A 14510-nucleotide genomic window follows, 5' to 3' on the forward strand; every position below is an offset into this window, starting at 1 on the left:
CCTTTCGGGGTGTTATGATCAGCCTGTTCTCATTCCGACGTCGTTGAATACCACTGCTTTGTCAGCAATTTCTGTGTCAGACACCAATGTCAAAAGCCACCTTTGGCGGCAGTGCGATATGCCACCCAGCAGGTTTGTAACGTGGCCAGACAAAACCTTTCAGGCACTTATGAGCAGGCCATTTTCATTCCAAAGTCATCGAATACCGCTGTGTTGTCATTGATTTTGGCCTCAGAAACAAATGCCAAAAGCCACCTTTTGCGGTGGTATGTTGCTGGTGGCGTCAGTTTATAACACAGACAGACAGAACCTTTCAGGTTGATATGATCAGCCCAATTTCATTGCAAAGTCGTCAATTACCACTGCTTTGTCAGCAATTTCGGCGTCAGACACCTGATGCATAAAGCCACCTTTCGCAGGGATATGATACACAGCCAAGCGGTGTCAGTATGTGACGTGGCTGGACTTAACCTTATGCAGCGTTATGATATGCTGCCGGTTGGCCGGACTGCACCTGTCATGGTAGCATGATATGGTGTCAGGTTGAAACGCCGTCAGCCCATTGGAAACCACTGGTCTAATTTACTAGATTCTCACTTGTTCATTCACTGCCGCTGTTACAGCACATCAGGGATTAATGAGCACTCAGGTGTTAGACAGGCTGACCCTGTACACACCATACACTTAAAAGATTCATTCAAAAATACTAGTTCGTCCATTTTCGCCCATCACTCCAAATTACATTCTGAGGATCATAGCAGGAATCAAACTCATGAACTTCAAAGAGAAAACATGATGAAAGAAAGATTAACTTTAACTTTAAATGAGAGGTTTCTCATAATGCGGTGATCTCCACCTGGATTTAACTTTAATTTATCATTTTAAGTCACAAAACTTGGAAAGGTTCAACAGTTTCAACACTACAGCGTCAAACACGACCCTCCTGTGTGAGAGAGCAGGAGTGACCATCCTCCTCCTCCTCCTCCTCCTCTTCCTCAGGAGGGAGGGAGAGGAGTTAGTGGACTGACTGGGGTTCCCTCAGGTGTTTGGCTCCAGTCATGGCCGGGAGCTCAGAGAAAGTACCGATCGCCTCGGCGGGACCGGAGGACCTGCAGCACTTCATGCCCCCGGTGAGTTTTCATAAAGATCAATATGGAGATCAATATCATAAAACACGGTCTGTGGATGCCAGTCAGAGGCCACCTCCGTTATTGGCCTACAACCCACTCCAGTGTGAAGTTGTGTTCATGGACATGTTGTCATATTTTTTGGGGGGTATGTTTGTTTTACCGTGCAGGCCTACTCCGCTGTGGCCGTGAAGCCCGCCGCCACCGGCCGCCTCCTGAAGGCCGGGATCGCGGTGCTCATCGCCGGGGCCCTGCTGCTGCTGCTGGGGGCAGTCGGAGCTTTCTACTTCTGGAACAACAACGAGAAACACGTAGGACAAATATTTTACTGTTTCTTTTACTTACACGGCAAAAAAAGTTTTCTTTAGGGACTGTGCGTAAATTATCACGGAGGGAGGAGAGGCCGTCATTTCTCTTTATATTTATTGAAGGGTAGATTGAAAGGCATATAAGCACAGAGCAAAAATAACCACAGACAAATGCACATAGTAAGGCACATGAGCAAAAACAAGATATAAGCACTGTTAATGAAACAATGACATTAACCATACAACCAAAACAGTACAGCTGAAGATAGGCTGCACTTTTTGGGGGGAGAACCGTGGAGGGTGTTTTTAGTTTAATCTCATCCTAAGTTTAGATTTTCTTTCAGCCTTCTTTTGCAATATTAACAGCTACGGTTACATCAAAAAGTCAACAGTCACTTGGTTCATAAAGGTGCCACATGCAGAGGAGAACAGTTCTGACACTGCGTCAGACAAGTTCTGTCAAGATATTGCTAATAAATTATTCACAGGAAACAATAACATCAAGGAAGGCCTTACTTTTTTTTTTTTTAGAAAGTCAAAGATAAGGTTTCAGGACACAGTTTCTCATTTCATCTTGAATCTTATGCCGAGATGCTTCTGTTGGTTGTACATGTGCATCTACTTTTTATAGAATTGTTTTTCTGTCTGTTTTTGAAGGCATATAGATTTTGTGCTATATGTTCTTTGTTGTTTGCTTGTGTTGTTTTTGATGAGTAATAATGTCCTTTTTAAAAATGTATTTAAATAGAGGAAGACTCTAAATGAGGCTTTCAGGCTTGCTTCCTCTCTTGCACTGTAAAAACTGTCTTTCTAATGTTCAACAGCTGAATCAACGTCGTACACCACGGCTGAATCTCTGGTGAATTATGTTTTGATTGTGAAAGATGAATCAGCTTGATTTTGCAGTGTTGTTTCGTGAACTGTAATTGCTTCAAAGTTGATTCAACGCTGAAACAGAGCTGATTTATAAGAGGGTTGTTAACCTTTCTACAACCATCAGAATACAACTGACATAGTCTGAAGGTCGGTTGTGTGCCAGCTGGGTTGTATATTGGGTAAATAAACTAATAACACAGCCCTGCTCAACTACAACAATAACTTCCGTACAGTCCCTTAGCACCTTTCAATCAAAAATCAAATCTAATGCAGGCTGATCTGCTCGATATATACATATACATATATATTTTTTTTGTTTCACTTTACTTGCACAACTTTTCCAACATGAGCGTCACTGCTGCAGCAGAAAACACACTTGCACCCGCTTATATTAATGAAGAAATCCTTCAAACAAACTGTTTAGTTGTACCATTTTTAACTTTTTTGAATTTAAAGGAGACTCCAGAGTAAAGTAGTTTCTCCAAGATGGGTTTTTTTTTTGCAGTGTAAGCAAGAAGTAAAATGTAAATTAAACACCCAGTTCCATGGTGCAGTCTGCTTGGTGAATGGAGGCGTTGTGTGTGTGGTGTGTGTTGGAGGATCCTGGCAGGGTGCAGAGGGGTGGAGGAGGGTGGGTGTGGGGGCTGTTTGGTCCGGCTGATGCTCCAGGGGCAAGAGGTGGAGGAGACGAGAGGGTAAAAGCAGCTTTCTGAGTGTTTTTTTTTCCAATATAAAGTTAGAAAATGCCATTAAGACGTGATGAAACGGCTGTGTAGAGGGGTCATCGTCACCTGGAGCTGTACAGATTGTGTTCTTGTGATCAAGTTTGAATCAAAGTGTGTGTCTGAAAGAGAAATCCAGAAAAGAGAGGCTGTATGTGTGAGATTGGAGAGGGAGGGTGAGGAGGAGTGTTGAAAGAGAGGAGGCCGGGGGGTGGGGTGACTCTCAGGGCTCTCATACCTTACATGCCACTCTGAAACTGTGTGTGTGTGCGTGTATGGTTGCAGGTCTACAATGTCCACTACAGCATGAGCATCAACGGCAAAGTGGAGGAGGGTACAATGGAGATCGACTCGGCCAACAACATGGAGAGATTCAGCATGGGCAGCGGGGCCGACGAGGCCGTGGAGGTCCACGACTTTGAGATTGTGAGTTGAATGTAATAATGTAAAACATCAGGATGGTTCTGGCGAATCTCGTCGACACACTGATCATCGCCATTCAGAACAAGTCAATCAGATTTGTTGGAACTTTAAAGACCCTTGTGGGAGATTGGCTTGCTGCAGACATCTTATCTTGCTTTGGGCCAATCAGTGTCAAGATGCATCGTCCCTCCAATTTTCATTAAACGCAGACTGGTGGTTTTTGACCTTTAATTATTGCACCCCAATCAGGCCAATCAGACTACTGAAGCAGCAGTTTTGGCCTTTTAACTATTAAAATTTTGACCTTTAATCACAGTGTCCCCGTGAGTGTAATTTTTAAAATCTAGAACATAAGGCAGCAGCGTCGCCCAGAAATGTCTTCAGAATCAGCCGCGATATTACATTTGATGTTCACACCTATAGTCCCAGATACCTCCAGAGTGCTGAGGACAACACCTGGAGCAGCACTGAGTTCTAACCTCCAGTATTTTATGTCTTCCCGACCTCTCCAGGGGATCACAGGGATCCGGTTTTCAGGAGGAGAGAAGTGCTACATAAAGACCCAAGTGAAGGCTCGACTGCCTGACGTGGAGACTCTCAACAAGGACTCGATGACATTTGACCTGGTGGGTTGGTCCTGTCCTAAATGACTGAGTTGTTGTTTTTTCCACCTGGACCTTTATGCTCTGCCATTTCACCTCTAATCATCACACTGTAACCTGTGACAGGCTGTTATGATACCACAACTATCACACAGTCACATATATGTAGTTTTTTGTCGAGCCGCGAGAGTCACGTAGGTTTACATTACCAAAGGCTTATGACAAAATCACTTGACGACACTGACTCCTGTGTGCTCACGGCGAGAGAGGAGAAGGAGAGATGCTGTGCTGCTGCCAGAGGAGCCGCTGAATGAGTTTCGTCTGAGCAGTAAGTCACTAAAAGTCTGAGAAGTCCGGGGCTGTTCATAAAACATTCAGGACGCCACAGTTTATTCCACACTACTGAAGCTGCTCCTCTTTTTGGAACCACCGTGGTGTCAGTAATAATTTCATAATTTCGCCCATTTTTGTTGTTAGCCTGGAAATCCAGACCCAAATGTAGAAAGATTTAGGGTCTGGCTATGAGTAATGCAAAGGGGCGGCACCAAGCATGCATTTGTAGATATCACTGCACGCAACTGGATAACACTACGACCAATCAGAACAATACATGGGGTGACGTATACGCTTAGCTACCAGCGGAGCTAACTGGTAGATTAGACTCTTGCTGTATCCGGTCGGCAAAACAGCAAAAATATCCTTCTTGCAAAGGAAAGACTGGAGCGCCGTCTTCTGTTCTTCTTTTAGAGAAAAAGCCAAGTCTAACTCGTTCATTGTAGCGGCCAAAGCCGTTTCAAACAACTAGTGTTCATCCGTAGCCATTTTGCAATGTTTACTGACTGATTCTGGACTTCGTCGTTGCAGCACGGTCGTCATCTGTTTAGCTCGCCTCTGGCTGGTGATTGGTGCAGCTTGGTTCCAAGGACATGGGTAATGAGCATCATTACTGATTGCCAGAGTGACTCACTAAGCAAATTCAAATTGTGCTCTCGTGAGAACTCTGGATTTCCAGGGAATTTTTTTGTTGCCGTGGGTAACAGTATGATGTCAATATGTCAACAAGTCGACATATCGTGAGTATCACGATATGAATTTTTTATATCATATGAAAAATTATACCGGTATTATCGTGAACGAGATGATATGGTCCCTAATTTTAGAGAGCATAACTATTGGCTGTTGACAACATTCACATCATTTAACTTTGGTCTTTGCACAAACCAAGACTAAAAACTTACCCTAATATTAAACATGTTTGATTTTTTGTCGAAACGTCAACGAAACAGCTCATTCGAAGACAATGATGACAACACAATGATTCTTATTGTCAGGGGATAATAAACTAAAGAAAACATACTCATTATATTATATTCCATTTCTGTCAATATATCCCCCAAAATCCTACACACTGGACCTTTAAGTAGACAGTGAAATCGCTTGAAAAGTTGTTTGGTGTAAAGCCGGCATAAGCCTAATGAAGAAAATCTAAATATTAACTATACCCTATGTTCACAGTTTATTTTGAAAAGACTAAATTCATGTAACAAGCAGAAACTGACACGCTGTTCCTGGCACGTCCAGAACTGACAGTGTCCTAGTCGGACACGTAGGGCCACTGAGCTCCAGTATTTGAGGAGTTGGGAATGAGAATGTTTTGAGGATATACATCAGGGGATATTTCAAACATGGCAACCCAAACATTATTCTTAAAACTGTCTTATTACTGATAAATCTTTAATAAATAAATCTTTAAAAAGCCCATTTAAAGGCAGTAGCTACAACTTATAAACAGTTTACCCACCATTTTCCCTCCTCTGATCTAAAGCCGGCGTATGCTGAGGTATTAGCATGAATCACCCAAGCCAATGATAAACCAGGAACACACGGGTGATTTTTATGTGGGTTCCCACATTGTAACAACTTGGTGGACTGATGTGTGTGTGTGTGTGTGTGTGTGTGTGTGTATTGTTGTCACAACACACCAACACCACCGCCTGTGATTGTTCAATTGAGGCTGTCTGATAATTAAAATCATTTAGCTCTGCATAAGCCTCACATCCACATAAATCCACATCACCAGAATTACCCTCATGATCGCGCACACGCATACACACACACACACACACACAAAATTAATTATCACGCAGGGCTGCTCTTATTGCCTCTCTCTGCCTCATAACAGATCATTTATTTCACGTTTGTGCTTTTGTGTGTGTTTGTGTTATTGCCTCTCTTTGCCTCATAAATGATCGTTTGGCTCACATTTGCGTGTGTGTGTGTATAAGTGTGTGTGTGTGTAGACAGGGAGATGTTGTTGTAATGGTTGCTGCAGGCTGGTCATTTGCTATAATTTAGAGTGATGGCAAATATGGGTTAGATAAGCGCGCACACACACACATATGCGTCGCCATCCAGAGAGAGTGGGTCAGATAAACTCTTATCAGTGGAGCAGTGGAGAAGGACCCCCGCTTTTATTTGTCCCTCCAGCAAATCATTTGAGCTGGGGAAAAAAAACAGCATTTCTGAAAGGTTGGAGGATAACGTTCCCTAAACATGGCTGTGGCTAGTGCGCCGCAGCCCTCAGGAACAAATGCCGCCGGGCAAAATCATCCCTACAGAATTCCCTCTTTTTTTTTTACCTGCAGGCTGTGGATACACAGGATATATGTTTACACAGTCTGGAAACCTCATTAGTTTATCTGCAGAAACCTGCAAATTTAGGCCATCCAATCTCTTCCTCCCTTCAGATCTTGATGAGTCCTGACACTGAGTGTACAGCTAAATGTTAGAGCAAAGGAAATCTGTATACTCAAGCCTCAAGGGCTTCCTTTTTACAACTTGATTTTATGTTGTTTTAAGGAGCATTAACAGCACGGCATTAATGCAGATTAGACTCGGACAAGATGCAGAGACTATGGGCTATTTAAAAGGGAAGGCTAGTAACAAGATCCATAATCAAGTGTGATATTACGCCTTCAGCAGCGTGAGATGTCTCCAGATGCTTTGTTGTGATTGCATCAGCTCTTTTTTGTCATCTAAAGGAGGACGAGGTGATGCCGGCCAAATTTGAGGACGACCTGATCTGGGTGGCGGCTGACACTCCCCTCTCAGACTCCGCCTTCCTCAGCAACAAGATAAAGGACTTGTGTGGAGAGCTGCCAATCTTCTGGCTCCGTCCCACCTACTCAACCAGTAAGCAATCAGCTCATGGTAAAGATAGAAAAATCCAAAGACAAGTGAAAGTAAAACACTCATTTTTCAAGGCTGTGTGAGGTTTTTCTTCCCCCCACAAAACAAAGAGGATATGGGTCAAACGGTCTCTAGAATTTCCATTTAACATCGCAGTTGTTTAAGCCATAGAAAGAAAAACAAGCTTAAAAGAAAAGCAGAAGTCCTTTTGAAGTTTCAGAGCGATTGAGTGTACAATTTTTAGCGTGCTGGGGGGTCAAAAGTTCTCAAAACACAATTTTATTCTACTACATCTGAGGACTTCTAAAACGCTGCCAGAGAAACGGCTGTGCAATCGGGAGCTGTGCCACATTAGTGCCACTCCACTCCTAAATTTGGTCTGCTGTCAAATACTGAGGCTGTGATGTGTGCAGGCGGACAGAGGAAGAGGAGGGCCGCCCCCACCCGCCAGCGCCGCCAAGCAGCCGAGGCCGGGCCCGGAGCCGGGGAGGAGGAAGAGGACGTGGAGGCAGAGTTCAACCCAGAGAACCCTTATCACGTGAGTCACACAGACAAACTCACACACTCTTCTTCTTCTTCTTCTTCTTCACCACGTCCCGCCGCAGCATTTGCGACTGTCCGTTCAGATCTGAGGGATACCTGAGGAGGAGGAGTGTTTCTCGCAGCTGTGCGAGCAGCAGCAGATGCTGGGGTCATGGCGGAGGGGCCCGGATTGTCACTGCAGATCTGAGTGTATGCGTGGGTGTGTTTTCTGTGCATGGGTTTTCTATGAGAGCCTGTCCAAAGCTTTCCTTTCAGGCTGTATGAATAATTCCACACAATCCACCCCCCCTCCCTGTGCGGTGGCCTCTTTGCCCTGCTGAGCACACAGACTCCCATACATACACACCCCCGTGCCCTCCATCCTCACCCCTCATGTTGGGCCCCATTTTCCCTAATTCCCCCGCCTTCCCTCTCTAAGCATCCCCCAACCCCTGCTACACACTCCTGACAACCACAGAGGGGGGTACACAGCAAGCACTGCATTGAAAAAGAAAATATTTGACAACAAAAACCAACATCTGACAACATCCCCTCCTCCCCATCCCGCCTGTCGGAAATCCATTTTTAATTGGTTTGAAAACGAGTCTTCTCTGCTGCTTCAGTATCATACGGCAGAATCAGAGGCACTTCCAAGAGGGGCCATGGGATGTCATGGCCATCCTGATACACCCCACACTTCCCCCCCGTGGTGACAATAAGTGGAGGCTGACATTACTGCCTTTAAGAAGCTGTGGTGTGCTCACTTTGTCAACCCAGTCTCACTCCGAAGTTGTCAAAATCCGGTGCTTGGGCAGTGACTTGTGGCGTCAGACACTGACGAAAAAAGACGTCCTTCAACACTGACATGATACACGGCCGGTCACTGTTACAGTTAACACCACTTAGCAGCATCAGGGGGAAATGTGGCAGGACAAGAACAAGCGTTAATGTGGCAAAAGTCCAAGTAAGGTGGGTGGGTCCAATAAAAACGGACTTTCACCTGGGAGAGCGGTGTTCGTGTCCCATATGATTGTAAAGCCAAACCCTGCCATTTTTTCCTAAACCCAACCACGTGCGTTTGTTGTTGAAGGGAAAAAAAGGTCAATTTACAGTGTTTTACTGACGTAGTGCATATACTTTGAAAGAGTATGTAAACGGTAAATTTCCCGTGGAAACTGAAGTGTATTTTGAAAGAAGACAATACATGTAACAGGCAGAACTTGACACACCCAGGGTACCGTTCACGTCATATCAGACGCGGAAAGTCCATGACCAAACGTCGATATGTGACGAGGTTGGAGTGAGAATGTGTTGATCTTTTAAGCAAGCGAAGGTAGCAGTATCTTGTGAAACTAGACAACCTTCTAACCTTTCTTCATCAAAATTAACACGTGTGCAGATTTTTTTATACACTGGTACACCTGCTAGAAAAAGGCAAGACTCCTTTACCATTGCCACCGTTGGGCCAGAAAAAAGGTTATTAAACAGCAGAAAGCAACATGGAGGCCGGTAAAAATGCTATGTCTTTTCATATGTCTCTTACTTATTCAGTCAATTTGAAACGATGTTTGAGCACTGCTTGGATGGAGATAGAAGTTATTTTGTGGTGGCTTGTCCTTGCATCACACCGGAGTTGTGTCAAAGTCTGTTTCCCCGTCGATATGCCTTTCCCCCTTTCCAAGGCTTACCCAAACCCTTAACCCTAACCCTGACCACCAAGGGGTCACAACACATTAACAACGCTACTGGATTCATTGGTAAAGGGGTTATAATAAGCGTAACTACCTGGGTTTCAATCACTGCCAATCAGAGCTGATCAAAGCTGACAAATACCTGTGACTAACAGTGAAAGCAGCATGGAGGCCAGTGAAAATGTTATGGTAGTTCTCTTTTATACCTCACACTTGTTCAGTCTCTCTTTCAGAGTCAGTGCTGACTAAATTTGGGACAATGTTCGAGTGCTGCTTGGACAGAGACTAGCAGTATTTTGGGACAGTCTGCCATTACATCAAACTGGCCAAGGGGCTTAAATTAGCGTGTTCACCCAGATGTCGTATTTCCATCACTGCAGATCAGAATCGATGGGAGCCAGAGCCGATAAATACCTGTGACTACTGCAGAGTCATTGGACACGCGAGTGAATGCTGATCACAACCTTTCCCACTGTATATAAAAAGACGATATTAGTGGGTGATTGTGGGTTTTTTGTCCCATGAGAAGGGACTTAAGGCATCGATTGGTACCAACCATGTCATGCTATCTTGTTGGGAAAGAGGTTAAATAAACTCCTCAGTTCGACTAAATTTTGACAAAGGAAAACCTGGCATGCCGATTTTGAAAGACGTCCCTTGAACTCTAACCTCAAGATACCTACAGGTACCCACAAGTCTCGCCTTAAGTTGAGTAGGCTTTTTTCCAGTAAATGTTTTGTTCTAGGGCTCTGACTCCAAATTATGCCAGCTGAATCAGATTTGACTGTTCAATACAAATATTCAACTCTTCATAGAGTTTGAGAGTTGGAACCTTTAGTGTCATGGTGACATTCATGCTATATAGTAAACAAGCTAACTGTGCTAATGATATATCGGTAATGTGCAAAACATTTTTTGCCGACACTAGATATCAAACAAAAGCCAGAGACTGAATCGTATTATGTTTCTGTGAGCTGTAAACTCACCACTTCTAAGCAGAAGGCAGAAGGTAACATTATCTCGGAGCCTGACGGGGCAAAGCTTCTCCTCCTCTGGGCAGCTGCCTCTGCATATGCAGCTACCTGAACCTGAAGAGTGCTTACACTGCAGCAGAATCTGGGGACTAAAACGCCACACATATTGGCAAAAAAAACAAAAAAACAAAAAAAACCTAGACTTAAAGCAACCTCACTTGAATGAGGGGTCTCCAACTGATGATTCAAATCCCATTTTTTGGGGACAACCCCATTTCCTTCCTTACAATCACTTAACAGAACGCCACACAAACACTGTGCACACTGACCACTGTCCTATCTGTCTCCTCTCAGAGAGGCCTGGAGGGTGAGCAGGGCAACATGAACATCGACCCCATGCTGGACCACCAGGGTGTTTGCTGCAACGAGTGCCGCCGCAGCTACACCCACTGCCAGAGGATCTGCGAGCCGCTGGGAGGGTACCACCCCTGGCCATACCACTACCGGGGATGCAGGGTGGTTTGTAGAGTTATCATGCCCTGCAACTGGTGGGTGGCGCGCATTCTGGGTCTGGTGTAAACACCCCTGCTCAGCAGGGGGAGATGGAGGGGGAGAAACTAGGGAGGGACAGGGTTGAAAAGAAGAAGGGGAGGTGAAGGGAAAGTTTTAGGGAAGGAAAACGGTGGCTTCTTATTGTCACAGACTGTAGTTAACTATGGGTCTGAGCAGATTCGTACGAAATGAACGGCGTCGGTGTGTGCCCACACATTAGAAATGCATGGTACAGAATCTAGGACAGACATGTTCTCACATGTAAAGGTACGCAGTGGCTGCACACTGCACAGCTTGTCTTATTAATAAAACATACCTGCTATGGATTTAGATCCTTCTGAACTACAGCACAGAGGTTATGATACGCTACACCCATATCAACACACCTGTTTCCACCTGCATTGATTTCAAACATGTAGAACGCCACCTATTTATCTGTAGGAAAAGCAGGTACGCTTGTATTTATAGAGCTGGTTTTTCTTGTCTTTCATTCTTTGCTTGTTGATGTAAATAAATGTATAGGGTGCAACATATTTCAGTAGCTGGCTTAAATAGCACCTGCTGTTTGTTTCACTTGTCATCACTCTAGTGAGAAATATTTTTGACTCCTGTGTTTTAACTCTTTACTTTTCCTATTTTATCTCCACAAGTAGCTCTCATTAAAACAATGTACTGTATGCGCACTCTCTCACAATCTTTCATCTAGATGTACTTTCATCTGCGTTGAAGAAGCTCTCTCAAAGTGCAATATCACTGAATAAACTTTTTTAAGTAACTTTAAAGTGTCACCCCTCCTTTTTGTGTCACTGACCTGATGACTTTATATCCTGTTTGTAAATACATGTTGCTTATTTGGTTTATCTGGGAACAGCCCCTCTTTCTCTCTCATTCACACTCAAAGACAGTTTTCAGTTTTGAGATGTGTCACATCTGCTAGCTGCTCCAAAGGGATGAGCAGAATGAAGTTTCCAGAGTTCTTTAATGTGAGAGTTGCAGCTCTAGAACTCTTTAATGAGACTAAAGACTCTGTAGCCGTCACGCTCCCAGATCTTACCCACGATGCAAAGCGCTTAGCTCCTTTTGATGTCACAGAGCCGCCTCAGGCGGGGGTAGGGGGTAAGGATGGGGGCGGTGTGTTTGTGTGTGTGTGTCAGGGATAGTGGAGGAGTGTGTGTGTGTGTGTGTGTGTGTGTGTTATGAAGCTCAGAGTTCCATCCAGAGCCACAAACGGGCGTTTGATCGTCACGAGAGATGAAACGATGTGTGATGAATTTAACACTTAACTCAGTGTGAGAGGCTTGATGATGCGGTTAGGAAGCTGATCCATATTAATGCTCTCTTGCCGCGGCAGGACGCCCCCTCACTGTTACAGCTGCCGCATATATGTGGTTGGAGAGCTGGGAAGGTGGCTGCTCTCCAGCATCTCCGACTGTAAATCACCACTCCACCGTGGGGCTGAATCCTCGCCTGCTGGCCAAACAACTCGAGGCTCTCCGTCTCGATACCAATCGAACCACGATACGTAAACCACATCCTCAAGCTGTCAGCCGTATCTGAACTGCCTGCGCTCGTATCAGTGATGCCACATTTCATTCCCCCCAGCACATAATCACAGAGCACGGCTCTCTGTCATAATATACTGCTGTTTCTGCATCTGGTGGATCCCTTCCTCGACTCTCCAACCTGTCCAAAACAGTTTCCAGAGACAACAAGCCGTAAAACACGAGGCAAAGTTTGTGAGCCAAACAACAAATCTTTTATTTACACTGAAGCTTGAATCACACTGAGGGAACGACCTGTGCTAAGCCACTGGCTGACATGTCACACGCATCCCAGACAAGTCAGTTTGCAGAGTATTGCTGTTGACTTTTTACTGTGTACAGAAAAAAATGCATAAGCCAAGAAATGTAATCATAGATATCATTTAAACATTTCTCACCTGCTTCTTCTTTTTCACAACTTTACAATTTTATACAAGTGTTGATAATAAGTCATAAAAGGCTCCAGAATACGAAGGCTGTGGGCATTTGAGAGAAAATCAGGAGAGGCAGAGGACAGAGAAGAAGCATTAAAGTTGATTTGGAGCATTTCAGGTCTGTCAGTCTTTTTTTTAATCCAAACTTCCCTTTGAGTCCTTTGGCCTGTAAAAATCAGATAATGTGCATCAATCTGTTCAACAGATTTTTCAAATTAATGTGGTAGTGAGTTATTGCCGAGAGTGGGCCGTGAGTGGTTTGGTCGAATGAAAGTGGGAACGCTGAGGCTCCCTGCACTTGGTGAAAATAGAAGCAACAGCACAACTGAGGGGCTGGGAAGTGGAGGAAGTGGACAACCGCGGAGCCTGCAGGGCATCGAGGACTCCTGTTGGAGTTGAGATGGACAAATGTGCAGAGAGATGATGTCAAACAGAGGAAGGAGAGAGAAAGAGAGAGTTGCTCAGTACTTCTTGAACTCTACGTCGTCTGGTGGGTTCATCTCCACTCTTCTCTTGCCCACATCTATCCAGTTGGTGCTCAGGACTGTACCACCGGACTCCATCTGCACAGGGAGGACAGACAGTGCTGTAGTTACGCAACACCTACTCTCTGCTTAATAAGGCTAAAAAGACAGTGTCATTGATTTAAGAGGTTTTGATTTTGATTGTTTTTATTATTTCATATTAAAGTAAAAGAATTCTGATTTCCATAGGAACTGAACTTCAGGTATAGTCCACACATACCGGCGTTTATCTAAAAAAAGGTTCTTTCTGGGTTCTTCAATTGCTGCGCTGTTAACCCTATGAAACCTGGAGCGAAATCTTTTTTCTTGTGCTGCTTTCAGACGCCTTTTGCAAGTATCTAAACCTTTGAACCTTGAGCAACTTGGTGCCATTTCTTTCAAAAACATGGGAAAAAAGGCAATGAGCAAGTTGGTAGGTCTCGCTCCGGTTGTTTTGGTGCGCACCCGTGTGCGATTGCTGTGTTCACACCTGCCCAGAGGAACCGCATTTAGGGGGCAAACAAACTTGAGTTCCATTGAACCGAACCCAATGGGGCAGGTGTGAAAGCACCTTAGTCAAATAACTCTCCAACAGCTTTTGATGGAAGTGAAAAAATGCAAAAAGTTGAACCCATTCTGAAAATTTTAACGATGGAAGAATGTTTGGGAGTCAATGTTGTGTCAACACAACAAGGTCGTTTTTATTTTTAAGTGCGCAAAAAGTTTGGATGAAAAAAAAACAACAACAACAACAACAACAAAAAAAAACAGACTTAGAGTGCAAAGGCCTTAACTGTACATCTACGTGAAAACATGTTAACTTAGTCCTGATAGCTTGGACCACTGAACAAAATGTCACCTCACAGAAGAAATAAGTGACGTAAAAATGCAGTTTGCATGCGGACAAAAGGACGTATAGAAAAAAGCTATGTTTTCAAATACCCCCGAGTAGGTGTGGACTGTCCTTATTCTCTAGCCTTCTGTTCTGGGTTGTTTAAACCAAATGCATAAATGACATGAATGTTAAAACACCATCAGATTTAGGT

General features: G+C 44.3%; 2 protein-coding genes across 6 annotated transcripts in view; one reads left to right on the plus strand and one right to left on the minus strand.

Moving 5' to 3' along the window:
* Positions 1-1023: 1023 nt before the first annotated feature.
* Positions 1024-11761, plus strand: LOC117271701 (leukocyte cell-derived chemotaxin 1-like). Its single transcript, XM_033650043.2, has 7 exons — positions 1024-1130; positions 1298-1438; positions 3319-3459; positions 3969-4082; positions 7100-7250; positions 7661-7785; positions 10789-11761. The coding sequence occupies exons 1-7, from the start codon at positions 1059-1061 to the stop codon at positions 11011-11013; spliced, it is 969 nt and encodes a 322-aa protein (XP_033505934.2). The 5' UTR covers positions 1024-1058; the 3' UTR covers positions 11014-11761.
* A 958-nt stretch (positions 11762-12719) lies between these two features.
* sugt1 (SGT1 homolog, MIS12 kinetochore complex assembly cochaperone) overlaps positions 12720-14510 on the minus strand; it is a 33509-nt gene continuing 31718 nt past the window's right edge. For all 5 annotated transcript variants that reach the window (XM_078173137.1, XM_033651497.2, XM_033651498.2 and 2 more), the window contains exon 13: positions 12720-13524. In XM_078173137.1, the coding sequence (XP_078029263.1) occupies positions 13423-13524 (102 nt within the window). In that variant the 3' untranslated portion in view covers positions 12720-13422. The remainder of the gene's footprint in view (positions 13525-14510) is intronic.

The sequence above is a fragment of the Epinephelus lanceolatus genome, chromosome 12, assembly GCF_041903045.1.
Source record: "Epinephelus lanceolatus isolate andai-2023 chromosome 12, ASM4190304v1, whole genome shotgun sequence".
NCBI lineage: Eukaryota > Metazoa > Chordata > Actinopteri > Perciformes > Serranidae > Epinephelus > Epinephelus lanceolatus.

What these genes read in the sequence shown, in the direction of transcription:
- LOC117271701 (XM_033650043.2), top strand. Translation starts at nt 1,059, where the DNA reads ATGGCCGGGAGCTCAGAGAAAGTACCGATCGCCTCGGCGGGACCGGAG. An exon ending in TGCAGCACTTCATGCCCCCG is followed by an intron (nt 1,131 to 1,297) that starts GTGAGTTTTCAT and finishes TTTACCGTGCAG; the next exon opens with GCCTACTCCGCTGTGGCCGT. An exon ending in GGAACAACAACGAGAAACAC is followed by an intron (nt 1,439 to 3,318) that starts GTAGGACAAATA and finishes GTATGGTTGCAG; the next exon opens with GTCTACAATGTCCACTACAG.